We start from the raw sequence: 27,151 nt of genomic DNA, 5'->3' as shown, positions 1-27,151 counted from the left end.
CCACCTCCACCGTTAACGGGAGCTGTTAGGGCTCGGGGGAAGGGAACCGGCACGCGGCCACACGCCTTTTCCCCAGCTGTGGGATAGAAACGAGCAGAACAAACACGCAAGAGCAACGGTAAAAATTTTATTAGCATAACTGCAAGAATTTTAAATGGACAAAGCAGAGTTAGAAGTTTACAAGGAAAAAAAAAAGATATCAAATTACTGTCGACCCAGAGGAGAATCCGCCCCCCAGCGCAGTCCAGACGCGGTTCGAAAGGGACCTTTCTACGCCGACAGCCCTCGGGCGCAGGGCAAGAGCGCATCGGACCGGGAGAGCACCGAAAAGGGAGCGCGAAGGCCTTCACGGGCAAAACGCGGCGACGAAAGTGATGTGTCCAAGCTTAAGTACCTCAGACAAGGGGCTGCCCCCTGAGAGCAGGTACCCACGGCTCTCTCCTCCGGCCATACCGGAGGACCTGCAGCAGCGTCAGCCCGTCTTGCGGGTCCTTCCCGCAGCACCGCGTGCTGCCCGGCAGGCACAAACCCCCTAGCGTCTGGGCTACCACAGCACATCATCCTCCCCGCTTGCTCTGTGCGGCACCTTGGCCCTTCTAGTCTATATCTGAAGTAAAACAATAGGCATTTTTGACTTTCATATTGGCAGCAGTCACCACAAAAGTAAGGATTTGGCTGAGCAGCATCCATGTAGCATCTCAGCATGTCACAAACCAGATGAATCCAGGAAAAGCTCAATATTTTGCTCAGGAGATAGCTTGTTTAACGATCTCCACTTAGCATTAATGACAGAAGAGTTTCCCTTGTTGGTACTGGCATACAGTACCACCACCACACTTCTGTGGCACCCCGCATCCATGCGCTCCAGAAATGTCAATGACGAAAGCCTCAACAAGCAGTGAGGTAGGTTAAATGATCCCCAGACAGGGAAACCGAGGCACATGATTACACAGTTTGGTAGGTGTCGCACAACGAGTGCTATAGTGCTAGAAACAGCACTCCAACCTTCTCACCCCCCGTCCTGCGCACAGGCCTTTCATCCTCTTATTGGGGCCAGAACAAGTTGATCTTTTCAGCAAGATAAAATGAGTACTTCTAAGCTATATGTGATTAAGTCAAACTGATTTCAAAAATAAAATGATAAATTTGTAAGTTTTCTTGCCTCTTGCACTGTCCAAAAGCCGCACTCAGCCCAACCGACATAGCTTTAGTTCTAATGCATCCACAGGTCCCTTTGCTTTAACTACTACAAACAGGCTCATTCGTATGGCAGTCTGGTTAAAAGTACTTGCAATGATTTAAGCAGAGTAGTGAAGCACCAAGCCAAGATTACATTGAACAGTAACTGGGGTCTGGCTTGTTTCCAGCAGTCACCCCCAGATCCCTAACGTATCTACCAAGCTGAAAACCATAATCCCCCGACATTACCTGTTCCAATAGTAATATTGCTGTAGTATTCTGGAGTATAATTCCAAACACTGCTTGCTCCCTGGGCTGCTTTGGCTGTTACCACAGAACACTGTAGAGTATTTCAACATAATATTTAACCTTCTATAGAGGAATCCCTCCAGCCAGAGATCTAAAAGTGCTTCAGCAAACATGAACTAAGCTTCACTATAACTTCATGAATCCAGGCAAAAATGGCCCCATTTTACAGATGGGGAAACTGAGGCACACAAAGGTTTAATAAATGGCCCAAAAGTTACACAGCTAGTCAGGAACAGAGTCTGTATCTCCCACCTTCTCCTCCTTTTCTTTAGTCACAAGACCATTCTTCCACAGGAGAAAAGGAATCCCTTCCCCAATTAGCCCTGCTCTGATTTCAGATGGCTGAAGAAGATAAACTGAGGGTGAAGCTCTGAGCTCTTGCCCCCTGCAGCATCATATTAAGACTCACTATAACATCCTGGAAGCTAGGCTTTGGGAGAAAGGCAGGTGATTAAAATACAGCAGTTTACAGATTACAATAAAAACCAAAAAACACACTTCTAGGTTACCTAGAGGAGAAAGGGGGGAAGGGAGAAGCTATTCACAGTTCACCTGCCTGTGCTAGGAAAAAAAAATCACATTCCCTTCCCATAGATTCCAGCCCCTCCCAACCCGCAATAAAAGGAAAATAATCAATGTTAGTTAGGTTTAACAAAGCGTTGAGGTTACAGATGCAGTAAACCAGCACAACTGGCACACTGCCTAGAACAGCACAGCTCGAGATATAAAAGTTGCTTTCTTAAAATCACTTCAAAACCAATTTCTGTATAAGAGGATTAAAAGTAAATTAGATATGAATTCAAAATCAGTGTAGAAATCTACAGTTCTTATCAAAGAGAGGATACAGTATTCACTTTGATAGCAAAACTGCAAGTGTATCACACACTTGACCCAAGGGACTTGTTATACCAGTAACAGTCAATATAAAAGGTTATTGCTCTAGTGTCTCTCAGTAGAACATGTTTAACAAGAGCACAGAAAAGGGAAATACCAAAGGCTGACAGGTCTCATTAGTAAAGAGAGGAAGAAGAAACTATAGTCTGGAGCTTTTTTTTTTCCTGGCTTCTTAAACCCCTCTACTTCTCCCTGCTCCTGTGACTGTTTTCAGGCCCTGATAGGTGGGAGATTTTCCAGCCAGATACACACGTCACATTCGCTCACGGTGGGGATGGATGGAAAAAGTTGTGCCCTAACCTCTCTGCACGTGCTTTTAAAGAAGGGATGATGCCAGCCACCTCCTCTCTCCTGGAGGCAGCCACCAAGAGAAGCAGATGCCCTGAGCAGGCCTGGGTGCTGACAGAGGTGCCCTGCACAGGATCCCACCCACAGGAACAGACATCAGTGCTGAGGGGTGATCGGGGGCTTCTTCCCCACCTCTTGCTCCAGTGTTTTGAGAAAGGGCAGAGAATTACAAACCAGAAAAAAAAAACCCACACAGTAATGCATCAATTCCTCTTAAGAAAAGGTAAGTGGTATCAACTCCTTACAGTGTAATGGAACTGGAGAGACCCTTGCAGGGTCTTGGCTGCCTGTGCTGATGTCTCATCTCAGTAAATCACACGTGCCACGTGGCTTTGGTGAGCAGAGCCAGGGTGGCACCAAGATTACAGGGTGCCCTCACTGTGCTATTGCTCAGACTGCATGAATGCACTCAAGTGCTTTAGGGAGAGGTGTCAAAGTGGAGGGCTGTGTTGTCTGCAAGTGTCACGATTTGCTCAGAGAGCTGACACAGGCTGAAAAGTACTGGCACAGATTCCTTCTGCCAGGAGGGGGCTGGGTGAAACCTCCCTGCCCAAACCCTGGGGCTAAGCTCAGCTGTCAGTTGCACACGCAGACACACACGCTGTAATGAGGGGACTCAGCCTCTCTCTGCTGAGATACAGCAAGGGCATTTCCAGTTTAATGGTCCATCTCATTTCTGGATCTACTGCCTCTCCATAGCAGCAGCAAGCACTCCCACCCCACCCCCTCCCCTTCTCCCCTGCTTGGTAAGGTTTCTAAATCACAGTAATGTTCAAAGAGACAGAACTGCCAAGGGGGTGGCAGAAAGATGCTTAGCTCCCATCTAGGATGCCTCTAACAGAAGAGTTTGAGAAAGCAGTTCTGACAGTAGGGCTTGTCATTTTGTTCTTTGAAGGTTCCTTTGTTGAGCTGCTTGAGGCAGAAGGCACAGACAAAGTGTTCGGGGTGAAATTTCTTGCCCATAGCAGTGATGCAGCGTCCTGTGATAGGCTTCTGGCAACCAGAGCACAGCGAGCCACGACGCTCATGGTAATGCACCTCACAGTAGGGCTGCCCGTCGTGCTCGAAGAAGCTGCCATTGATGAATGGTGTGAAACATTCCTGCAGGAGGAAAAAGCAGAAGAGAATATACTATGTAACAAGCCAGGGACCTGGGCTGCTCCACAAACCTCCTCTGCCCTGTGGCCCAATCTAATAGTACTGTGGGCCAGGTAAACTGTCACCTCCCAACATACATCCTTGTTGTCCAAAAAGCCAACCTCTGTCCACCAAGATGAGAGTTTCCAAGACTGATAGAAGGACAGATACAGTTGCAAGCAAGGGAAATAAATATGTCCTTTCCTCCAGCTGGCTTCACTAACACATGGAAAATACAACAAATGAGCTAGCAGATATGCATCCAATTGGCAGAAAGGAAAAGACCTTTTCCCCCCTCTAATCTCCCTACCTCACTCCAGCTTCCTCATAATGGGCAGCACAACAAACTTTACCCAGCAGGATTCTGATGAACTGGGGGCTGGTTCTAACTGAAAGAGGCACAATTCATTTTTACAATTCATCTCTGCAGAATAGCTGACACTTTGCATATACTCTTTGCACAGGATCTTCCACCCTGAAACATCTCCACCAGGCACACACAAAGGTTACATCACCACTGGGAGATCTGGTTTGCTTCACAGTGCTAACAATTTTGAATGGATGAGAAAAGGATACGTGTGCTTATCAGTGCCCAACACTTCTTCCCCACTCAGCAGACAGCTGAGAATGCAGCACTTCCAAACCTGCCCTGAAAGTGACCACTCACTCTCCCCACAGGACTGGGGAGACTCTCCTCCTTGTACAGGGGGGTGGAACTGAGGCAACAGGGTGTGGGGGAGAGTCAAGCACCCTGCTGGGCTCACTCAGCACATCAGCAGCAAGGCCCAGAGGAGAAGCCAGATCTCCAGGATCCTGGTTTGCTCAGCGCCAGACCATCCTCCTCCCCAGGGAGGAGGTATGCGCAGCTGGACCCGACACATCCAGCAGAGAGCGTGTGTAGCCATGAATAGCTAAACTGAGATTAATGCAGTTTGCCTGCAGTGAGTCCATGACTTTTCTAACACTAACACTGATGATTAGTTCAATAAACAGTCTCCTCCTTCAAACAGCAGGAGAGCTAAAGTCAGCTCTGCTTTAGCAAAAACAGGAAGAGAATCTTGCCTTGCGTCCTGGAAGACAGTGATGGCCCCACTAATACATGCAGTGTGGTGGCAGGAGGAAAGGAAAACAGAGCTGCTTGAGAAGTCTGAACCCAGCTCCAAGAAGGCACAGCCCTCTCCAGCCCCATAGTCAGGACTTCTGGCTCCATTCTCCACACACCACTGCTGGAGCCATAGTCAGTCCCAACAGCTCCAGGCAAGCCTCAGAGAGCGGAGTGGTGCTCTGAGCACCGCACCAGAAACCAGGAGCTCACAGTTCTGCTACTGACCCAAGCCTGTCTCTTTCACGTTCTAGGAAATACTGGCTGATACTTGCTCTTCTCTTGGGGCCTGCAAGAGTTAATATTAGTTAATATTATCTTTCAGAGTGCCTAGCATTTAACCTGCAGTATTCCTGTTTATTATGCCTGTTGTATGGAGCCTGCCACTATTTCACTGACTTGCATGTTTGTCTGAGTGAGGTCAGTCTTAGTAGTTTACACTGTCAGACTGAACACCGGAGAAAGATCCTCAATCTGATTGCTAAGGCAAGTGCTTAGAGAGAAGCTTAGCTCGTAATTATTTAAAGGTCACAGAAAATGTCTCTGCTTTTCTGTGAGCTGCTGCAGAAGCCCATAATTGCAGCTGAGAACAAAAAGAGCAAAGCAACTAGAAAGTTTAATGTGAACAGGCAGAGGAACAAGAAGGTGTTTGGTTGCTGATATGTTTTTATCCTGTGGGGGTGGCTGCTCTTCACTACGCTACAGGCGCCTTCTCCTGATAAGAGACCAAATGCCTGCAGGGCTGAAAAGACAAGGGTCGTACAGCAGCAGCAAAGGACCTTGGGTCTCTTACCCGACAGACAAAGCATTCAGGATGCCACAGGGTGTTCAAGGCAGAGATGTAGTTTTCCAGGATAGCCCGGGCACAGCCTCCACACTTGGGAGCAAACATGTCAAAGTAGTCCTTGCGGCAATAGGCTTTGCCATCCTTCTCATGAAATCCTGTCAAGGGAAAAGAAGAGAGCCAAAGAGCATCAGCTCCTGATCTTTAGCGATGGCCAGCCAGGCTCTAGTTGGGGGGGGGGGGACTCGAGCAGCTAGGATCATCCCTCTCCCTGCCCTTGCACACACACACTGCAGGCAGCTGTCCCTCATTCTGCTGCCTTTCCTGCTCCAGCCACAGGAATACTCTTCCTATCCAGGGAGGAAAGGAGATTGTGACTGCCATCCTTCCCCCAAGGACAGCTATCTCCCTTGGCACTTCCATCTTCAACAGTCCCCCTATCATCTCTGGCTCTCCCCTTATAGCAGCTCTGCCTTGCACACTTGTCTGCAGTTCAAGAGAGCAGATAATTTTCCCTTGCATAAGGCAGCAATACCTTCAGGTCCAAAGAAAGCTCCACACTGGGCACAGAAGAAATGTTCAGGATGCCATGTCCTGTCCAAAGCTGTCACCACTTTCTGTTCAGAAGACGACACAAAGGGCATGTCATGTAAATTATGGCTTCAGCATAGAGGTACAAGGTGGAGAATACATTACAGTGGTGCTGACAACAGCATGCATTAGAATAGTATGTCTTTAAGGAGCATCAATTACCTCCTGCCTCTGGCTGGTTCAGGCTTTCCCCATCACACAGTTCTTTTTACCCTAAAAGGATCTTACACACTGCTCCCTCCCTTATACAGGGCCCCGTCTAGCTCTCAGAATTAGTACTGGTGCCTGTTACCACAGACTACCAATAGCGAAAAGCTGGAGAATCGTTACTGGAACGAAGGAATGATGTAGTGGTCTGCAGGATTACAGCTTTAGGGAAGGTAAGATGACCTACAGAACCAGGCTGGGTCAAATTGTTTCCCATTCAGAGCCAGCACAAAGGAAAAATAGAAATCTCAAAACAATTTTTTTTTTATCTGGGACACACGGGTGAAGTGTAGGTTTTTAAACACCAAGGCCAGCACCACTCTGACAGCCTTAACCTTTTCAGGAACTCACATCAAGAATCGGCCCGTTGCAGTAGTAGCAGCGAGGAGAGAAGAGGTTGTGATAGTCCTTCTCGCAGTAGGGCTGACCATCTCGCTCAAAGAAGTTCCGTGACCCAATCTCTTCTTGGCAGTGGGTACAGACGAAGTGCTCAGGGTGCCAGGTCTTCCCCATGGCTGTAACTACCTGTTGGGAATACAAATCATGAAGGACAACTCTATTTTCTTCTCCCCTAGATCACATGACAAGATACCAGCTGGAGGTCAGCAAGAATGGCAAGTTCTACTACTCAAGTGAGCCCTGGACTGGGGTAGCATGAAAACTGAATTACCTATCATCTCAGGAGAGGGCAGTCCCTCAAGGGCAGGGTAGAGGTCACTGGAGGAGCTTACAGCGTACCTAGCCAGTGGATAAATAGAGTACTTCAGTTTCTCCAGCATCTCCAGTCCCTTCAGCCTCACGAAACAGCCCTCCCCACTACTCCCAGCTGCAGCCCAGGACTCAGCAATGACACAGCGTCTTTGACTCACCTGCCCAGCAATAGGCTTCTTGCAGGCTCCACAGACACCTTTGGCAACTGTAGCTACACCCAATTTGTTCAGGTCAGACTGGAGACTTCCCAGCATGGTGTCCAACTGGCTGCCAGGTTTAGGGGCTGTGGATGGAGGGGAGCTGCTCCCAGCTTTACCCTGTGCCATGAACTGCAGGGAAGAGAAACCAAAGACTGTAAGACAAGTGCTGCTGTGCTTCCAAAGGGAATACCTGCTATTGCTGCCAGTGGCTCCTCTGCACTGATGGGCAGCAGATTGCTAGGAGATGGTTTTGCTCGCTACAGAAGGCACTAAGAGCCAGGATCAAGCATACCCGTTCTGCCCAATTAGACAACATGCACAGACCCTGGGATGTGTAACAACAGAGCTGTGAGCTGAGGACTCCACTTTCCTTCACTGCTCATATGGCAGAAGTTACCAGCAGATCCTGAGCAGTCAGTACAGTGTTCTCTGAGCCTCTGCCAAAATTCTCCCTTTACCTCATCAGTTCTTGGCCAGCTGACAAAGCAGAGATGCCATCCAGCAGGCCCCTTCCCCTTGACCTCTATTCCTACACAGTTGCTGCTCCCTCTCAGCTGACACTCTCTCCTCGCTGTTAGAAATCCCTCTCTCCTTCCTCATCCCATCTGCCCTTCAGCTAGAATATCTTCTCCCTTTCCCTCCCTCCTCTGTGCTGCTTTTGCACATCATCTTGCCAAGCCTCCTCTGCCCCATCTGGGGCACTGCAAGCACCAAGAAACAATTCCTTTAAAGTTGCTTTTCGTCCTATATTTACCTACGGGCAGAGCAGCACATTCACAGCAGAGCCCCAGCAGATGGGATGCCAATGGAAACACTGCCATGTTTACTGTGTGACCTCTGGAAATGCTTGGGGGTGGGAGGAAGGGGATTAAGACACTTCTCTCAGAGACCATTTCTGGAAATCACACCATCACAGTACACAGAGGCTTCTCAGGCTTGGAAACGCTTCTCAGAGGAGGAAGGAGGGAAATGTTTTACTAAGGTTCATAACTCAGGAAGAAAGTGTATGTTCTCTTTGAACACCAAACCCTCCTTCATTACTCAGGCAAGCTGCAATAGTAAAATATAGATTTTAGCTAACTTTGCACTACAATAGCTACTGTTAGGTTTAGAAAAAGCCAAACAAGTTCCTCCCTGAGATGAGAGTCTGGAGCAAAGGAGGACTTAAAACAGACTTAAAAGTCAACATTTGTGAACAACCCTCCAGACTGCTGCAATCACAGCCAGGGGACAAGGGACATACTGAAGTTCTCTGGAGCCCTGGCAGATCCTGCCTTTCCAGCCACAGAAGCAGCTCTATTCCCCATTCTTCTGTTAGCAATGTTTACAGCTGACTAGTTTACTCAATGTCAAACACTGGTTTCCACTTGTTGTAATAAAATTCTCAGGATATACATAGTTTTAACTGCTCATGAGTCTTGCTTGTATGCAGCACAACTCCCAGTGGAGCCAAACACCCCCTTCTTCCCCCTTCCTCACAGCCATCTCTACAACTATCTGCCTTTCTTAGCCCAGCAGCTCAGAACAGCCCCATCACATCTGTGTCCTGCACATAAAACAAACCCTGGGCAGCAGTACTCTCCACCACACAGATACTGCAAATGTCTCTGCAGTGGTATGTTTTGGAGACACTTGTCACAGCAGAGTGTCAATAAGGCGCTCTCTATAAGCCAGGCCAGAGTCATTACAAAGCCAGGGCTTCTTGCACGATACAGCAAGAGGAAAAGGGCTGGACTTTGTCTGGAGAATCACATCTGTCTTCATTTTACCAGGGGCTTGTGCCACCAAGCAGGGCAGGTAGACACAGCAGACAGACAAATGGTAACTACTGTTTGGAGAGAAAGTAGATAGGATGAACCTGACACACAGCAATAGAGCATTTCTTCACCCTTGCCTGTGGGACCACACATTCCTGCAAGCCACAGCTAGCCCAGTGCAGGCACATCCATCTCTGGACACTATAACTTCTACCTTGGACTGATGGTCCAGCCTTTTCAAGAGATCACAGATGAGTCCCCATCTGAAAGAGGTTGTTTCCATCTCCTGCACACAATGTCTGCCATCCACAGCATCCACATAGACTCATCATGCAAAGCTCCTTCAAATTCCCATCCTCACCCACGAAATCTGCCATCACTCCAATTCAGCTACAAGCTTTACGAGCAAACCACGCACTGCAAGACATCATCTACATTCACCGCACTGGGAGCTCCAGGAACAGCTCCAAGTAATATCTGTGTCACAGTCAACCCCCAGGAGAGCACATCATGCTGAGAGGAAACAGAAAAGTAGTCCTGCCTTCTCAGGGGTGAGAGGACCCAGGGGTGCATGAACAGCTTGCAGAGTGGCACTGCGGACAAGGGGAGGAGCAGAGGTCACCTGCAAAGAACAACAGTTCAAGATGCAGAGGCATTTCCTTCCTCACCATTGAGATCTGCCTGTACAAATACCCTGCAGCTCCTCCAAAATCCACTCACATTGTGGACACTTGTCTAAATGGTCAAACACAGGAAAGACTGCTGATTTGGCCTTCCAGTTTGAGATGTTTGCCATCTTCTTCTCCATGCTTACCTCCTCTCCCCCAAGGGATTGAGTAAGGGAGACCTGATGACTGTATCAGACCTAACTCCCTTGGCTCAGAGAGAAATAGAGCCTGCATAATCTCTGCTGCACAAAATGATCAGCAAGACAGACAGGAACATAGACAACAGCAGATTGCTGCAATGACTTGTACTTTTCAGTGTTAAACAGGGACAGCTGGGATTGATTTGGTATTATCAGTGGCTTCCCTCTTCCATCAAGCAATTCAGTACCAGCCTTTACCCAAAATTACATCTACTGAGCTATCAAGTTGGGAGCAGTGGTTAGACTAGAAGACACACTGTTAAACAAGCAGAGGAGGAAAAGGAAGCCTGCCTGCACCTGTGGGAAGAGCGAGTCGTCTTCAGTCTGACAGCCAACAGAAACAACTGTCTTGGTGTTAGGGATCCAGGTCTGGGGAGAACAGGAGTGCCTAGGATCTTCAGAAGGAGAGGTGCCCACAACAGAAAGTTCATGATAATCATCATCAGAAGCTTCCCATTGGAACAGAGTCTGAGGAGCCAAGCCGAAAGAAGAGACTGGACTAGGAGCTGAGGTAGATGGCACATGGGAAGCCTGAAGCAGGGGTGGAAGGAGAGGTGCAAGGCCAAGGACACAAGAGGGAGCAGCATTAGCAGGGACTGTCTTTGCAGCTTCTTTAGAAGGCTGAAGTGGGGGAGAGGCTGAAACAGAGATCGTCCTCCTCGGGGGGAGCGGGGATTCTGGCGGAAAGACCACCTAGAAAGACACAGAGGAAGAAGAAAGGTGAACAGATCCAAAGAGGAACCAACCAACACTTCCAGCAGCAGGAAGGCTGGCAAGACAGATCAGGGGATGGCACAATCTTTACTGCCTGATGCTCTCCCCACTTCCTTTTCTGAATCTCCTTCATCTCGCATCAGAACACAAATAGGAAAGCAGGCCAACCTCACTGCCACAACCAAGTGGGTAAAAGAGGCCACTGGCTGTTATTCAGTGTCACTACCATCCTCTGATCTCACTCCAATCCTAAACATCAAGAACCCAGGACCTGAGAGCTGATTCACTTTCCGATCAGACAAGGGTGAGTAGAAAGAATTACATCCTCACTTCACATTGCTTAGCATACTCAGAAACTTAATCTGCACCCCTGCACAATGCTACCTGGACAGCAGGATGTGCTGGAATTTCCCAGGCCATGATCCTGCTCTCTACCTTCTCTACTTGCTGTCCTCCATTCTGATCCTCCCTTTGGGGTCTAGCAGTGATAACGACCCCCTCTGTCAGCCAATCATCCTGGGTTTTCCACTCTTCCTGTTCCTGTTTAGCGATGCCCAGTTTGTCCTGCAGCTCTTCAATCAAGCGATCCTGAGACTCAGTCTTGTGAAATATGGCAGGACCTAGTTTACGCCTTGGAGAGAGGTCACGATACATTGGATGCACATTCCCGGTCTCTTTTGTCCTCTTGATTACAGACTTAATCTAAATGACAAAGGTAATAACATCAACAGAGAAGAGCAATGCAAGAGCAAGCTCCAAGATGCAACAGCACAAACTCAAACCATTAGTGACAACTGTGAGCTGGAGGAGTGATGACATGTACTCACAATGCCAAAATTCCTCTTGGCACAGCCCAGAACAGTGACTCAGTGAAAGGAAAAACCCTGTAAGGATTATCACACCAGCCAAAAATAACTATCTAGAAAAGGAAGTAACCAGCAGGAAGCCAAGATACGAGGTGCAACAAGACCACTCTGCAGAGCATTAAAGAAACCTCAACGTAACAGTGATACACAACAGTCTCTCTGCATTTGCCCTTTACAGGCAGAGTTTTGGTCAGAGATGTCTGGTGCACAGAGTGGTGCACTGCTAGTGCCGGAAGAACAGTAACAGCTCCCACACTGATACCTAAAAAGGCAAGCGGAGCAGAGAAGCTGCCATCCCGAGCCAGGTGTGAAGCAGTCCCTTCAACTCTTCAGAGGCCTCTACGGGTTGAACATTTGCTATCCCAGTTAAGGAATAAAAGTCCATTTCATAGGACAGCCCTTAAGATCTGCCATGTTCCATGCTGCTGGCCAACATGCAGAAGAGACCACCAGATAAAGCAAAGGATTTCAGACCTTCACCACATGCAGCTGTCAGTAACATTGCTCAAAACCACATGCTGTTAAGAGTGGGTGAGCTCTGGGTGCGCTCATACCACACACAGAACATTAGTGTGCTACCAGGACAGTCCTAGCTAGGACTCATCCAACGCCTACAGTCACTCAGTGCCTGCCTGGCCTGATGCAGAAATCCTCTCAATGGGTGGCTTGGAGACGCACAGCAGATCCCATTCGGCTTTCCAAACATTTTCAGGAGTCTCTGCAACAACTGTAGGGCTTTTGATTTGCTCATTTTCCTGGTCTCTGGTTTTATTGATGTTAGTACCTGCTTTCTTAGGAGTTCTCTCTCTGCCCTGTCTCTTCTTGGTCAGATCAGAGCAGATATCTACTGCTACTTCATATGGTACTTCAGCTTTTAGCTTTTGTTCTTGCTGTGCTACAAAACCTAACTGTTTTTTAGTGTCTGGAAAAACATCCCACCGATCCAGGGCCACAACAGAAGGCTCATGCACAGGATTTGAGATGCTGTCATTCTCTGCACGTACCTCTGGTGCATGCTCAGACAGCTGCAGGGCCCACAGCTCATCTAAAGCTGTTTCCACACTTCTGTGCTCAGAAAAAAACGCTGAACTACCCCCAAATGCTCCCTGTCGATCCAGTTCCTTAGGTATCTGCCCCTTCCCTTGACCATTTATTCCAATATTTGAAACTGGAATATTTGAGGTTTGGGGCTCTATTCCCTGCTCCTTCTTTTCAGTCTCTATCACCAAATCATACTCTAGGCCTTGGGCTTCCACATTAGTGGGTCTAGACAGAGGCTCCACACTGGAAGCCGGCACAGCTTTTCTTGAAAAGTCAGGCTTTCTACTCGGCCTAACCAAACTTGCAGATGTCATCTGCTCCCCACGAACAGCAGAACTGGAAGAGACTCGTGGTGGGGGCACAGGGCCTGTTTGCAGCAGAGAGGGCACACGTGGAGGAGTGGCAGAACGTCCCGAGGGTGGAGGACCTACATTGTTACTGCCTTCTTCGATGTGGAGGACTGCTGAGGGGCCAAATGTTGTTACTGCCAAGTCCCCACTGTGACCTGCAGAAGCGGGTTTAGAATGCGAGAGTACTGTCAAAATGTGAGGAGGCTTGTTGAAGTCTGCACTTGTTGAATTGGGAACCAGTTCTAGGGAGGGTTCAGAAATCAGAGACATAGTGGAACTAGTCTGCAAAGAGGAAATAGAAAGAATAAGGAGAGAAAAAGATAAAGACAGAGGTAAGAAAAAGAAAAACAACTCCAGGGAATTAAGTCTTAGAATAACCATGACCTTCAAACCAAAGAGCCATGTTGATCCAAAGCCTTACTTTCAAGAGTAAATAAGGAAAGTGGGATACTAAAGAGCAACACCAGCATGGCATTGTGCTGATCTTCACATAAGATCAAGCATGACCAAGTTACACAGTCAAAGATCCTTTTCCTGTGCCCTCCACACAAATGACATGCTCACCTGCAGCTGTGATGAGCATGTGCAGTAGCTGTTGGGAAGCCAGCTACAAGCCCAGGCGTGTCTAGACTGTGAGTAAAAGTCACATTAACAACTCACTCTGAATGACATATGTACATTTTGCATTAAAGCTGAAAAAAAGAGACCTTGACATTTTGTTCTTGATACACTAATAAAGTGCTCCTGTCAGCTGCGTTCACAGCAGTGAAAACAAAGCTTCAGGGCAGTCACAGCTGGAGCAGATAACGTGGGCTTTGTTCCGCTCAAATCATTAGTCTCACCTCAGATCTGACACACACTGAATCTCAAGGACTCTGCCTCCCTGTGCCTTCGTAAGCTTTGCTTAGATGGCCAGATTAGCCTCTTCCTTTAGGCTGAGGACTCTAGGTTTGCATTGTAACAAAACCAGTATTAATTTTGATCCAAAATACACTTTGACAAGATCAGTGACTTTTCTTTTTTTTTCTTTTTTTTTCTTTTTTTTTTTTTTTTTTTTTTTAAAGTTTTCCCTGACTTATGGGGTTTTTCAAAAACAAAAGATCACTTGTCCTCCTTTCCCCATTGTCAGTGGTTCCTGGCTGAACTCTAGGAGACAAAATGGCACTAGTCCTTTTTCTTAAAAAGAGAGAGTCAGAACAGTGGCGTGGGCAAGTTCACACAGCAGGTCAAGCTAATGCCAATTAGCTGAACCCTCCCAGTTTTAAAGACCTATCCATAAAGAATTTGCAAACCCAACAGCTCCCAAGAAAAACTCCAATTCTTGGTCGTATTCTTCAAAAGAAGCCTCAAGACGTTAGATGCTCACGTCCTAAGGCAGCGGGGACGTAAAACTTTCCTAAGCCCATGCAAAGTATTTCAGCCTTTACTTACCTTTCTGGGTACTTGCCATGAACAAAAGAATAAAATTAACCAGAACTCACACCAAATCTGCCAGCAGGTGCAAGAGACTGATCCCCTCGGGGTGGATCTGTGCACCCCACAGCCGCCGCGAGGGGCCCGGAGCTCGCGCACACACGCACGTCTTCGTGAGGTCGGACCGCTGCGCTGCCGCGAGGCTCGTCGAACACGGGGAGCAGCAGGCGACTGCGCTTCGTCCCAAGTCGCTGCTCGCTTCAAGGAGCGCAGCGCCAGCCCCCGCTCACGGCAGCGGCGGAAAGGACCAGGAAGCGTAACTACTTTTCGGTAGTTACAAACGAAAAGCGTGCTTCCCAGTATTGCCCCCCGCCCCGCGTTTTACCCAATCTACACGCGCTCGTGAACGTAACCAGTTCTTACATCGTGGTTCACGTTTATGCAGTTTCCAAATTTTCTAAAATGCAGTCATTTTCAAGGCAAGACAGTTATCTTGCTCAAAGGTAAATATTTCCAGCATGTTAAAAACATACTAACTCTAAATTAAGAGCAACAGTTAAACATAAGTCAGTAACAGAACAGTTAAATACAAGCACCTAGCTATGCCGTAAGCAGGCATCGCATCATACAGAAATGCCAGAGGATGAAAAAACAAATGCATTAAGTAATCTCAGTGCCAGCTGACGAGATAGATAACCCAAATCAAATGGATTCTGTAGGCAAAAAGAATGAGGAACTCATTAAGCAAGCAAAAGATGATAAAAGGGTAATGTATCCGTCTGTAACAGCACTTTTTACTCTAGAGTACGAGGGAAATTAAACACCGACACCACACGCACGCTGCTGCTGGAACTTCTAGTTGTATTATGGCCTTCTATCTGCAATTAATTACTCATAATACTCAGTTTTTCTGTCCTGTTTCTCTTGCAAACACACACAGGTCTGGCACTCAAACAACTGCCTTTTATGTTTCACCTCTGCAAAAGACTCCACCTCTCTCCCTCAGCCCCTGCCACAGGTACAGACCAGAAATCCATTTTTATAGACAAGCTAACATTACTAGCCAGCACAAATTGACAGGATTAAAAAAAAAAAAAAAAAAAAAAAAAAAAAAAAAAAGAAAGAAAGAAAGAAAGAAAGAAAGAAAGAAAAGAAAAGAAAGAACTGAAGGGAAAATGAAGCAATCTGGAGGACAGGAAAAGGAAAAGTCACCATTAAAAACAGTGGAAATATTAATGAAAGGGAAATGAACAAGGAACCATGTTCTTGGTGCTTCAGGGAAGAATATTTCACTGCAGATGAGCTTAGTGCCTTGCAAAAGTACGAATGCTGTTGTTATAAAGCCCCAAATCTTAAAATCTTGTTGTATTTCAAGTTTCCAGTTTGCTCTGAACTCAGCCAAAAATTAAGCCAGGAAGGAGGACAGTACTACAATAAGCCCCTAGTCTCTGTCACATCGATTTTACTAAGAGTTGCACAAAGAATTTCTTGACTTTTCCCAAGACTGCAAAGCGTTTGAACACGCACAGTTAGAAATACCCTCTCCTGGTATCTCAGCAGGAAAAGCTGGGGTGGGTGAGGAGGTTCTCAGTTGCCAAGAGCTCACCTAGGAGCCCAGGCCAGCAGTAGCTGCCATACTTGGAGCTAGGTTTCTGAGCCCTGATAAAAGCAGCAGGGGCACGAGGCCACGGCCCCCGCGCTCCCATAGCCTAGGGAAGGAGCAGAGCAGCAGACGCTGGCAGCGCAGGTGGGAACTCTCCCCAGCTTCACGACAGTGGAAGTTCAATCCTCAGTTTTTCCAACCGGATTGAATAGATGCTTATGGATATCCCGCATCCAAACCTAGGATGTACTATATTAATACTGGAGCGAATAAGGGCAACACTAAGGTGTCAGTATTTGCGGATGCCTAAACTCAATCTACAGTAACTCTAAAGCAAATAATGAGTAATTTCCGAGGCACAAAACCATGTGCGTGTGCCAGAGTGGCAGACCAAATTCAATCCTAGCCAACGCACGCGTACTCACTGCTGGGCTCTGAACTCACACACTTGTTCAAGCACTGGGAGCTGTAATCATCTCTGTGAAACACACGGCAAGAATCAAAGACAGTAATGTGAATGAGGGCACAGAGGTAATAATAAACAACACAGCTGTCTTTGAATGTCCTATTTACCCCTCCACACAGAACACTGTTCAGCTCTGGCTGTCTCCTCTAAAATCATAGCAGGAGGAGATGGAGTTCAGCACAAGCAAGAAACGTTGAGGATCAGCAGAATCCTCCACGCGAGGAGAAACCAAAGAGGTAGGTAGTTTTTTTAGGATTATAAAGCAGTCTTGCATGTGCATACAAAAAAAATCATATCCAATAATGACCAGCATAGAGAATACATTACGTATTCACTCTCCCCTCTTGTCTCAGAAGAGATTTAAGAGAATCATTCAAGAAAACTATAAGCAAACCATCTATAAGGAAGAAGAAAAAATATTTTTCATTTTGCTATGACTGCAGGTAAATGTAATCTCATGAAAAAAAGCTCCACAGCTAATCATCTAGTTTAAGAATGATAATGTAGCTATATGAATAAAGAATATTCTCATTTACAAGTTATCCCAAGGATATAAGCCAAGCATTTCATGTACAGAAATGACCACGGGCAAATTTCTCCTCATTTTATCCCATTATGGGATTTTCATGTACTACTGGTGACTGAAGCAGCAGTAGCAGTTCTTATCCAATATAGTAATTAGATTTCCAAATAAGATTCTGAATGGTATTTGCCGTCTTCCTCCCCTACAAGAAGCTTGGATATTAATCCCATTTTGATCTGAATTAGAGATACTGTTTTAAAATTGCAACCTTTGAGGTTCCCTCCACTTAGATACGAAAGCTTGAGTGCTCATACCACATGCCTGGAAATCCCTAATGCATTCTTCTCAGGGAAGGCACATCAGGGTAAAAAAGCACTGTGAGAACAGTCATCCAGCAGAACAGAAGAGCCTGGTCTCCATCAGTGAGCAGAGAGGTGTCCCACGATCCCCTATTTCTTGTTAAGTTACAGCACAGCAAAATAATCCACCCTGCACTGAGCAGTAACTAAAGCTCATTATGTTTGGCAAACACAGACGAACTGCAGAACGGAAGGAAAAACAGTCCCCAGGACTGTCTTCCAGGCAAGTGATGAATTTATAGCAGCCAAGAACACCTACAGCAGCACTCAAAGCACAAATACCACCACAGGAATTTCCTCAGAGCAAGGAAGAGTGGTACAGAAGGTGTTCTGGAGACCAAATAAGGTCAGCAGATGTGGCTAACAGGCAAGTGAGCCTGGAGGCAGCGAGGGCCCATGTGAGGTGTTAAGTTTGTCAAGAAAGCGCACCTTAAAGTCAGAGAGAGACGCCATCAGTTCATCCAGTTCTCGCGTAGCTGAAGAGGCAGATATACGGGTCTGCTGCTGACTGGCAGTGACCCGCTGGGGGCTGCTCACCTCGCCTTGGCTCACAGTGATTGCAGGGCTGGCAAGAGGGGAGGAAAAAAGAGGAAAAAAAAAAAAACACATTTGAGCAGTGTCTCTGGGGAAAACTCCTAGACTGGCAATCCCACCGCCCCTGAGAACAAGCACAGCACGGTGCATTTCAGCAGCTCTGACCACCGCGGCCAGCCCTCCCTCAGGCCCAGCTTTTGCAACATGCACAGGCCTCATCTCTCTGCCAAGCCTAGCATGAGCATACACAAACACCATCCATTAAGGAATGGACTATGACCAAACATTCATTCTGTCAGATGGTGGGCTTTTGTCATCAGCTATAAATCTGAGTTTGAACAATACACCTCTAGTAACATGACTTATCATGTATTTTTCATCCAGCAACAGTTGCAGGAAATTAAAAAAAAAAAAAAAAAAGCACCAGCATCTTCATGCTCTGGTTCAATTTCCCACCCGTCACACAAATCAACTCTTCTGCCTGTCACTCTCCTGCAGCATCTGTCCCTAGGCTACAATCACTATTCCCATAATGGCTTGTCCCACCCCACCGAAGCGAGCAGCCACCAAAACACTACTCACACTGGACTTGGCACAGAGCTCTCCAGCTCATCCAGTAGGCTTTCCACACTGGGACGCACATCTTCAATCCCACGCCCGCCATTTCGCTTTGGTTTTTCTTTTGTAGGGGGAGCAGCCTTCCCTCCCACAGAGCTGCTGCCCTCTGGGATAACATAGTGAGGTCCAGTTGCACTGGGCAGTGATGGGCTTCTGCTGGCTTCATCTTTACAAAAGGGGAAGGGAAAAAGTAACTTAGACCCCCACATCCACAAATGTATATAAATCGGAGGCAGGAGCAATAGGTTGCCCAGAGAGACCTTGTCAGTCTTTGAGGATATAGAGAGCTCAATGCTACAGGTCCTCAGTAATCTAACTTTGAAATTAGGTTTGAGACAACTTTGAAGGTGGCCCTGCTTCAAGAAGGATGCTGGACTAGAGTATTCAAGAGATCTCATCCAAATTAAATGATTCTACAAATTGGAGAGAGGAATTTCACTAACATGTTGAAGGAAAAAAGACTACTACTTTAGGAATCAAACTATCCACAAAGCTAATACCAAATGTCTTGCTACTCCTTACCTGCTGGGAAGCCACTGGGGGGATTATGCTGAACAGCATTCAGTTCCAGGAGAAGTCTGTCCAGTTCTGAGAGATTGCTGCCCAGAGAGGAGCTTGTCATTGTGGGAGATGGTTCTGCAGACTTCTGCTTGTTGGGGAAACTAAAGATAAAAGGAGAGTGTGAAACTGAGGAGTCCCTTCTAGTTCAAGACACAGCCGGAGGATAGAGGAACACTTAGATCCAAAGTTAACACATGTGTTGGGTTTTAGTTTTTTGTTGTTGTTTTTATTTTTTAAAACTGATGCTTTTATGGCTCATGGAAAGACGATGCTTACTGTGGAAACTCATTACCAACACAGCTGCTGCTCAGCTGCATCTTCAGTTTGCTTATCCACACCTTCAGCTGTCAGTTGCAAAGAAACAGCAGCAATGGGCAGGGCCTCAGATTTTAAGACTCTGTTGCACAGCCTTGTAGCAAAGAGTTAACAAGCTGCCGATCCAAGACACGCAGAGCAGCAGCAGAACCACTAGCCGGCATCCAGGAAAAACGACTTGTTTCTGGTGACATCACACCAAGCAGGGAAAACCTCTCCCTCGAAGCAGAGGGATGCAGAGCCAGCACAGACTGCAGAATGAGGGAACCAAAGTACAAATCTCAAGCTATCAGAAATGACCAAAAGCAGCAGGTTACGTGGCAGCCTCCTGCAGCATACAAGGTCTCTTTTCAAATACTCAAACCTTTTTATTTGAGCAATTCTAATCAATTTATAAGAAGGTAATATAAAATCATTTTCCACAGGGTTAAAGGTGTAAAGAAGTTTAACCATGCACAACTGTGTACAAAGCACTGGATGTAATTACTACTGCTTATCGTATAGGATAAGCAGTAATTACCCTTACCACACGCAAATGCAAACTATTTCACAATTAAACTTAGCACCAATACAATGATTTTCAAGCACTGTAATAACAGTTTTCCCATCACCACTGGGAAGGAAATAATTTTCTCCTAGTTTTACAAGGGACAAATTACTTCTAATGCTCTAATGGTTTTTATTGTATCAAAAAATGAGCTTCCAAAAGCAAAACAAGAACTTGTCTTGAGCACACTGCCAGTTTATGCTCAGAAGGTTAATATGCAACAAGCTTTAGGACTCTGATACCAATAACACAAGTAACAATTATGAAATTCCATAGGGTCAGTTATCTTCTTCCTCAGACAGAGAACAAAGTTCACAAATGAGGTCTGAAGAGGGAATATTTCATCTGGTCACAAGCACACAAGCTACAATTTGCACCAGAACCAGGCCACGCCAGACCCTTGTACTAGCAGACCAAGGGCTATAATCATCTCTGCTTCGTACTAATTACACGTGGCCCTCAGCCCCCAGAAAACTGCAACAACTGCATCCCTAGCACCATCTCCGGACACACCTGCCAGCACCTTTACCCAGAATTAGTTCTAGCTGAAAGCAACTTTCTGCTCAGCAGAAAGAGCTAGGCATGGCTGGAACACACGACAGCAGACAAACACTAGTCTGCACACCGTAAAAAGGTGCTCAGGACAGTGCCCTGCATGGGGAGATCAGGGATGGAGCACCGAGTCCAGCCCTCTCTCACCCCCACGTCAGCAGAAAGGTTAGTCCCACCATGCAGCTGGGACCCTTCCAACCTCTCAGGGAGAGGAGGGCTGTGTTTGTCATTCTAGCTGGATACACTAGTTATCTGTAAGTCAGTAGTTCTGAGACGGAATTTTTAAATCATCATAAAAAATTCAAATTTACTTGAAAATTCACATCTTGCTAGTCCACAGGTAACTGATTTTCCCAAGATAACAGACACAAAGGCCACCTCCCTCCTAAAGAAGTATTTTGGGCTGCTTAACAGGACAGTGAATTTGCCATTTGTTTCTGGATCATACTCTTTACAACGAATCAAACAATTTGGCTTGAACCAAATCATGTCCTGTCTGATAGATCCTCAACTTCCTCTACAGCTGAGGAGATGGAAGGCCAGTATGTGAAGCGAGTACAAAGCCACGGTAGCATCTAAAAAGGAAGGAAATCTCAAACACAGAGAGCCATAAGAAGCACAACTGACACAGGAAGGTAGAATATACATAGGGAACACAGCACTTGTTTCAAAGACAGCTTGAGTCATAGCAGTCACTGTCCTCATACAATTAAAGTCTATCTCTTAATAGGGACAAGATACCTGTAGACGTGTTCCTCTTCACCAGCACGGGAGGAAGGAGAGCTGAGCCCCTCTCTGGGAACTGAGGCACTGGAGCTTTTGGCACTACAGCTGTATATAGGAGACTGGGACTGGGGCTGTAGAAATGAGATTTGTATTGGAAATAGATAATGACAAACAAATACATATACTGCATTGCAACTACACATGAATAAGACACAGTCAAAGCCCAAGATCAATAAAATTCTGCTATGCAGCCGACCCCAACCTCCGTCAGGAGCTATTCCAGGAACAAGCGTTCTGCACTTGCTTCAGATTTGCCTATGAATCGCAGATCTGTGCTGGAAACCCCCAGCCTGCTTTCCACAGGCTACAGACTAGATGACTAACACTCATCTCAACACGCTACCGTTTTTACTGGAACAATGACGATAGGTTTCAAATTATATTTTGCCCATTTGCTCAGACTAGTCAGTTCTGAGACTTTCCTCCCCCTAACTATTAAAACTCCAGACCTCCCCTATTTCTTCACTCTATTTGTATCCAAATTCATCCTCATTTCTTGCTATTTCCTCCTCTCATTTGCTTTGCTGACAGATCTGCACCAACACAATAAGCATGGATCTTCCCCATCTCCACAAGCACACATTTACTCACTTGCTGGTGGACGTATCTGGATACGTTGGGTTGCCACTGCTCTAAGGGGTCAATCACGGTTCCATTCAGCGCCTCGCTAGAAGGTGGTGGTGGCACTGGAGGCGGCACAGTGATCTCCTGGTACGTGTGGTTTCCAGTTGGATAGGAGTAAGGTGTTTCTTCTGTTAGAAACACTGGTCGTTTGGATATATGTGAAGTGGTTGATTCCAGGTCCGCTAGTAAGGCATCTGCAGGAAAGAAAAACAAAATGGTGAATTCCTGGCCAACAGCTTTTGCTCCTTCTTCTCATTCAGGATATCCATATCAGGTTTCTGGGAAGAGTTTTCGTCCAGCGTGATCTACCAAATGGTCTGTAAAACATTACTGCAGGCCAGTTCTGAATGGGTGCATAAAACCTCTAGTACAAATAAAATGCCATGAGGCAACAAAGTAGCCAGAAAAACTGTGTCAATCTTAGATTTTTGTCTTAACTGGAAAACAGCCCAACTCTAAGGACCTTTATACTCTCCCTGCGGCCCGTAGAAGAGGAGCCTAGAAGAAACCTGCCCTGAGATCGACTCACAACAGGATATTGACACAGACTAATTACAGGGCCCACATCATCACAGAGTCATTTAACGTGGCCGCAGGCACTGCTTTCTGCAGGAAACAAGATCCCGGGAGGGGTTTTCTCCAGAGTTTAAGCAAGCGCGAGAAGCACACAACTTTCAGATTGGTCCATCGGCGTGGCAGAAAGCATGTGCGCTTCAACTTTCCTAAGCAAATTCCTTCTCGGTACATCACACAAACAGTTAACTAGATTTTGGAGCCTGCCAGGTAAATGCAATTTCTTCTCCTGGAAACAATTCTCAGATTGCTGGGTGGAGACTGCTCACAAATTCCTGAAGAGAAGCAAAAACTTCCATCAGCTAGAAACACCCGCACTCGTGCCAGGCAGAGGAACACGCGTCACAAGGTTAGCCCCTCTCAGAAGTCTTAAAGCAGGAAAAAGACTCTCCCTCAAATACTAGACAGAAAAAAAGGAAAAAAAAAGCGTTCACATCTTTCTGGGTTTCTTCCTGGCAATTGTCCTTTGCCCATGCCAACCTCTGCACTCCTCTGCTGTGACTCACAGGCAAATCCCAACTTGCTGGGCCTTCAGACCTGCAAGCCCACCGTAAGGAGCCTACTGCAATCCCCAGTGGTGGAAATGCCAATCAGCTGTGGCAGGCCTGCATCAGACTCGCTCTCCAAAGAAAGCCACAGTGGCTGGGTGCCCAGCTTTCCACCGGAGCAGCAGGCTCTAGCACACAGCTCTTTAAGGCTATTGGAGAAGAGCCAGTTCGCTAGGGACATCAGCACTCTCCATTACCAGGGCATCAGGATGTACCTGGCAGGACCCTTCAGAGATATGGAATTTGGCCAGAGAGCAGTAATGCAACTTCAGCAGAACTGGGAGAGGAGACTGCCTCAGAACCGCCTCTGGATCTCCCTGCCCTCCACTGCAGACCCCAGCGTCTGCAGGATTTGCCCTTTTCCTCCCACACACAGCAGATAACTTGGTTTCGGGTCCGAAGTCTCGGTCTGCAAACACAGCAATCCAGCAGTATTCTCCAGCCAGGGTGGCAAAGAGCTGAAGTAATCAGGTGGCACCAAAATAGCAACCGAGCAACCACTCAGGCTAATGGCTGCCTCTAAGAGGGCAGGCACCTGCCAGCTCAAAGCCACTTCCCGAGCACGGCAGACCATACCAGCCAAGATACTGAGCAACTCTTCAAGAATAATATATTAAAAGGTCAAATAGAGGACAACATTATCGCATTACAAGACAAGGAAGGTGCTGCTTTTATATCCGCTCTCTTCCACAGACCAAAGCCATATTAAAAAAAGCAAAAAAAAAGAGTAAGTCTTGCCCTCAGAGAACCAAACAGAGCCATTAGCAAATTAGATACTGTGCTAAACTAACCCTATATATCTTTTATTTAGCCAAAAAGCTGCTCCAAATCATTTAGCCACAGGCATCTTCCTACAGGGGTCAGAACACCCCAGAAGCAGATTCCCTGAAGATACATAAGCTTTCTGCAGCTGGGAAAAAAATCAGTTTTATCTTCCTTTTAAGCAAAAGAACAGCTGGCAGATTCCAGAGCGAAAGGCACATACCTCAAGGGAACTGCTGAAGAGCTGCAATTCCTTCGACCAGGCAGGTCCTACGGCTGGAGGTTTCGTGCACACAACCTCCAAGAGAAGTGCTCTCGGAGAAGGTGTGGTTTTTGCTTCTGCCCACCAATGACAAAAGCAAATCAAGTTCCACTAGGAAGTAAAAATCCCCATGAGGGTGCAGAGGGGAACCAAACCAATTTTCCACCCCCTACCCGCCAGCCTCCTTGCAGGACAGGCAGAGGGGAATCATCTCACCACAGCAGTCACCTTCTTGGCTCGGCGCTCCTTACTGAATGAGCGGTTGGACAGAAATCCGCTGCTTTTCGCTAACAGCATAAAAATGAGTTTGGCTAAACTCACCAGTTTTCTCTTACAAGATGGCAGAAGGAGGCGGGGGGTGGCGTCTGGAAATCACAGGCGCCCTCTGCTCCCAGGTTGTGAAGGAGTTAAGGAGAAGACATTACAGTTTAATGATTAACTTCCCCCATACCCTCCCCCTTCCTGACTTGAGCAAACAAGGCAGAGCTGAGGAACAGGAAGCAGAGGGAGGAGAAAAGGCTGGAGACGAATCAGTCAAACTGCACTTCAACTTTACACCAACCGCCAGCGGATACTGAAGCAGTTACACATCCACAACACCCCACACCGCAGGACAGGAAGAGGTCGGCAGCACCCACACTACTCGCTCGTGGGCAAAGGACTCTCTGGGTGCTCGTCATCCCCGACGTTCATCCCTGGCCCATCCTGCCCACACCAACCTGCCCCACGGGCCCAGAGCCTCGTGCGGCTCCCCCACCCTCCCACCCCAAGCTCGCTGCCAGGGGAGAAGGGAGGTCCTTTTGCACCAACACCTACTTCTGCTTCCTGCTAGGCTCACCTGAATCACTGGATTAGGGAGTTGCACCCATCTAAAGGGTCCGGTAAAAGCGCCAGAGCTGCCACGAGAGGGCCAGGGGCAAGGACAGCCCGCAGGACTTGCTTAATCCAGCCCACCTTGGGGAATATCTCACGCCAAGCGGGAAGTTCCTCTGCAACCCACAGAGCCACGACAGCAAAACGCTGCTCCCTTGGAGGTCAAGGCAAGGAGTCTGCAGTCCAGATAGACTCCAGGCAATTTTTCAAAACCAAATGAAAAAAATAACATTTTGCTTTCCACCCAGCATCGCATCCCAAGAGGCCCCCAAGCGCTTCACATCCATTTAGGATTTGCACATCTTTTCAACATTTCCAAAAGATAAAGTAAATTAAGGAAAGACGAGAAAGAAGGGAGTCTTACTCAGGGAAAAGGCCCACTGCTCTCTCTTACTCCCAAAAGGGGAGCTCTAACCTGCAGGACTGTAGCGAAGATGGGCCTTACGCAGAGAAGTATCTCACATTACAGGACTTGGTTCACTAAAGAGACTGTTCCTTAAATAGCAATAGTAAAGGCCCAATCGATTTCTTGGATAATGAAGTGTTCCCCCCTCACGGCCCCTCCCGAGGGACAGGGCCGCCCCTAAGCCCATCAGTTAACGCCGCTCAGCCCGCAGGAAATACGGTTACTGGATAATCTGCACGCGTTGACACAGACCAGCTTGCACAAGTACTGGCCATCAGAGGGCACTACTTCATCTTTACATGGCTAGAGAGATGAAACTTGACAGCGGTTGCGAGTTTGGCAGTAACTTATCGCTCCACTTGTTCATCTCTCCAGAGTCAGGAGCCTCCTGCCAGTCCCACGTAGGCTCCGCTTTCCCCCAAACCAGCACCTTCACCGCAGCATCCCAGGGGCTGTCGCGCCATGCCCTGGAAGCACCCGCACGCAGCAAACTCCCCGCACGTTCACTGCTGTCCCAAATATTCCCTAAAATCCTACAGGCTACAGGAGCAGCTCTAGGAGGCTCCCGAGGTCGAGAGGAGATCACCAATCTGTTCATCTCTAGGGAACAAATTAAGTCATCTTGTAGCAATAAAGTAAAACGGGTAAATACAGTGCTATACTGTATCTTCAGGTCATCGCTCTCCACAGGATCAACCCTTCTTCCTTTCTCACCCCTGCAAGAAGCGACGACAACAACACACCTCTCAAAGTAGGTTCAATGGGTCAACACAGACATCTAGATGCAGTGGACAAACACAATCCAGTTACCAGAGACCGAACAGGGCTCTGCCTACCCCCAAGCGTGGATTATGTCTATAAAAACGTGTATTTTCCACTCTGTTACTATCAGGGCATGGAAGGGAGAGGGATATTTGCTAACGCACCACCAGTGCCCTTGCTCGCCATCACCCCGCCGTCGCAAGCGGGCGGTCGATACAACGCACCACGGCGCGGCGCAGCGCCCCTCTGCGCGCCCGGCCGCGCCAGCGACTCCGGGGCGCCCGGCCAACCACCCGCTAAAGCGGCCGGCGGGCGCGAGCCCGAGGCAGAGGAGGACGGAGCCCTCCCTCCACCGGGCAACCCCAAAATTACGCACTCCAGTGAAATCACATTCAGGCCAGCTCAAATCACATCTTCCCCAGTACAGGAGCATATCTATGTTTGCATTCAAGTGTTTTTTTTTTTTTTACACAGGTTTTCCTGTGGATGAAGGACTGTTAGAGAACGACACTATCAAGAACCCCAAGACGTCTGGAAGCCTTGGAGCATTAGTTTGTCCTCTTTGCCTTCCCTCCCTTTTGCCAGTAAATCCAGGGTCCTTGAGTTTCTGGCTTCCAAATCCCACACACAGCTCTACATATACATTAGAAATATGTATGATCTGCACTTAATACCAACTGCATTGCTTCAAGGTAGTTTCCAGCATCTGCCAAAGCTCTGCAAGTTATTTAGACAGCTTGAGACAACAACTCTCAACTGCAGTCTGCTCAGCACAGCTTAGCTGTCTGCAGGCACAGAGGGAAGAAAAGGGAGCTGAGGTCCAATACGTTGAACTGCTCAGAAAAATCCCTTTTACCAAGAGGATCAGCAAGCTGAAAGAACAGATCATCATCATAGAATAAGTCAGATTATTCTCTTCAGCGCGCCCTGAACTGGTAAATCCTCTCCGAAGTTACTCACTGCACGTTCTTGTGGGCACGCAGCGCTGTCAGGCGGAGGAACGGTT

General features: G+C 47.4%; 1 protein-coding gene across 5 annotated transcripts in view; it reads right to left on the bottom strand.

The window, feature by feature from the left end:
• Positions 1 to 114: 114 nt before the first annotated feature.
• The window catches only part of PXN (paxillin), a 47,356-nt gene continuing 20,319 nt past the window's right edge, over positions 115 to 27,151 (bottom strand). For 2 of the 5 annotated variants that reach the window (XM_062589788.1, XM_062589789.1), the window contains exons 2-11: positions 21,927 to 22,153; positions 21,291 to 21,406; positions 19,097 to 19,236; positions 18,539 to 18,740; positions 17,852 to 17,987; positions 7,421 to 7,591; positions 6,903 to 7,076; positions 6,289 to 6,370; positions 5,763 to 5,911; positions 115 to 3,831 (exon numbers count right to left, since the gene is read on the bottom strand). In XM_062589788.1, coding sequence (XP_062445772.1) covers positions 3,565 to 3,831; positions 5,763 to 5,911; positions 6,289 to 6,370; positions 6,903 to 7,076; positions 7,421 to 7,591; positions 17,852 to 17,987; positions 18,539 to 18,740; positions 19,097 to 19,236; positions 21,291 to 21,406; positions 21,927 to 22,153 — 1,664 coding nt within the window. In that variant the 3' untranslated portion in view covers positions 115 to 3,564. Of the gene's footprint in view, positions 3,832 to 5,762; positions 5,912 to 6,288; positions 6,371 to 6,902; positions 7,077 to 7,221; positions 7,290 to 7,420; positions 7,592 to 9,655; positions 9,842 to 10,384; positions 10,781 to 11,236; positions 11,504 to 12,299; positions 13,482 to 17,851; positions 17,988 to 18,538; positions 18,741 to 19,096; positions 19,237 to 21,290; positions 21,407 to 21,926; positions 22,154 to 27,151 lie in introns of those variants that run through there. The other 3 variants (XM_062589784.1, XM_062589785.1, XM_062589787.1) reach the window with 3 other exon arrangements.

This window comes from Rhea pennata, chromosome 17 (assembly GCF_028389875.1).
Source record: "Rhea pennata isolate bPtePen1 chromosome 17, bPtePen1.pri, whole genome shotgun sequence".
NCBI classification, from domain to species: domain Eukaryota; kingdom Metazoa; phylum Chordata; class Aves; order Rheiformes; family Rheidae; genus Rhea; species Rhea pennata.
This window is presented reverse-complemented; position numbering and strand designations above follow the sequence as displayed.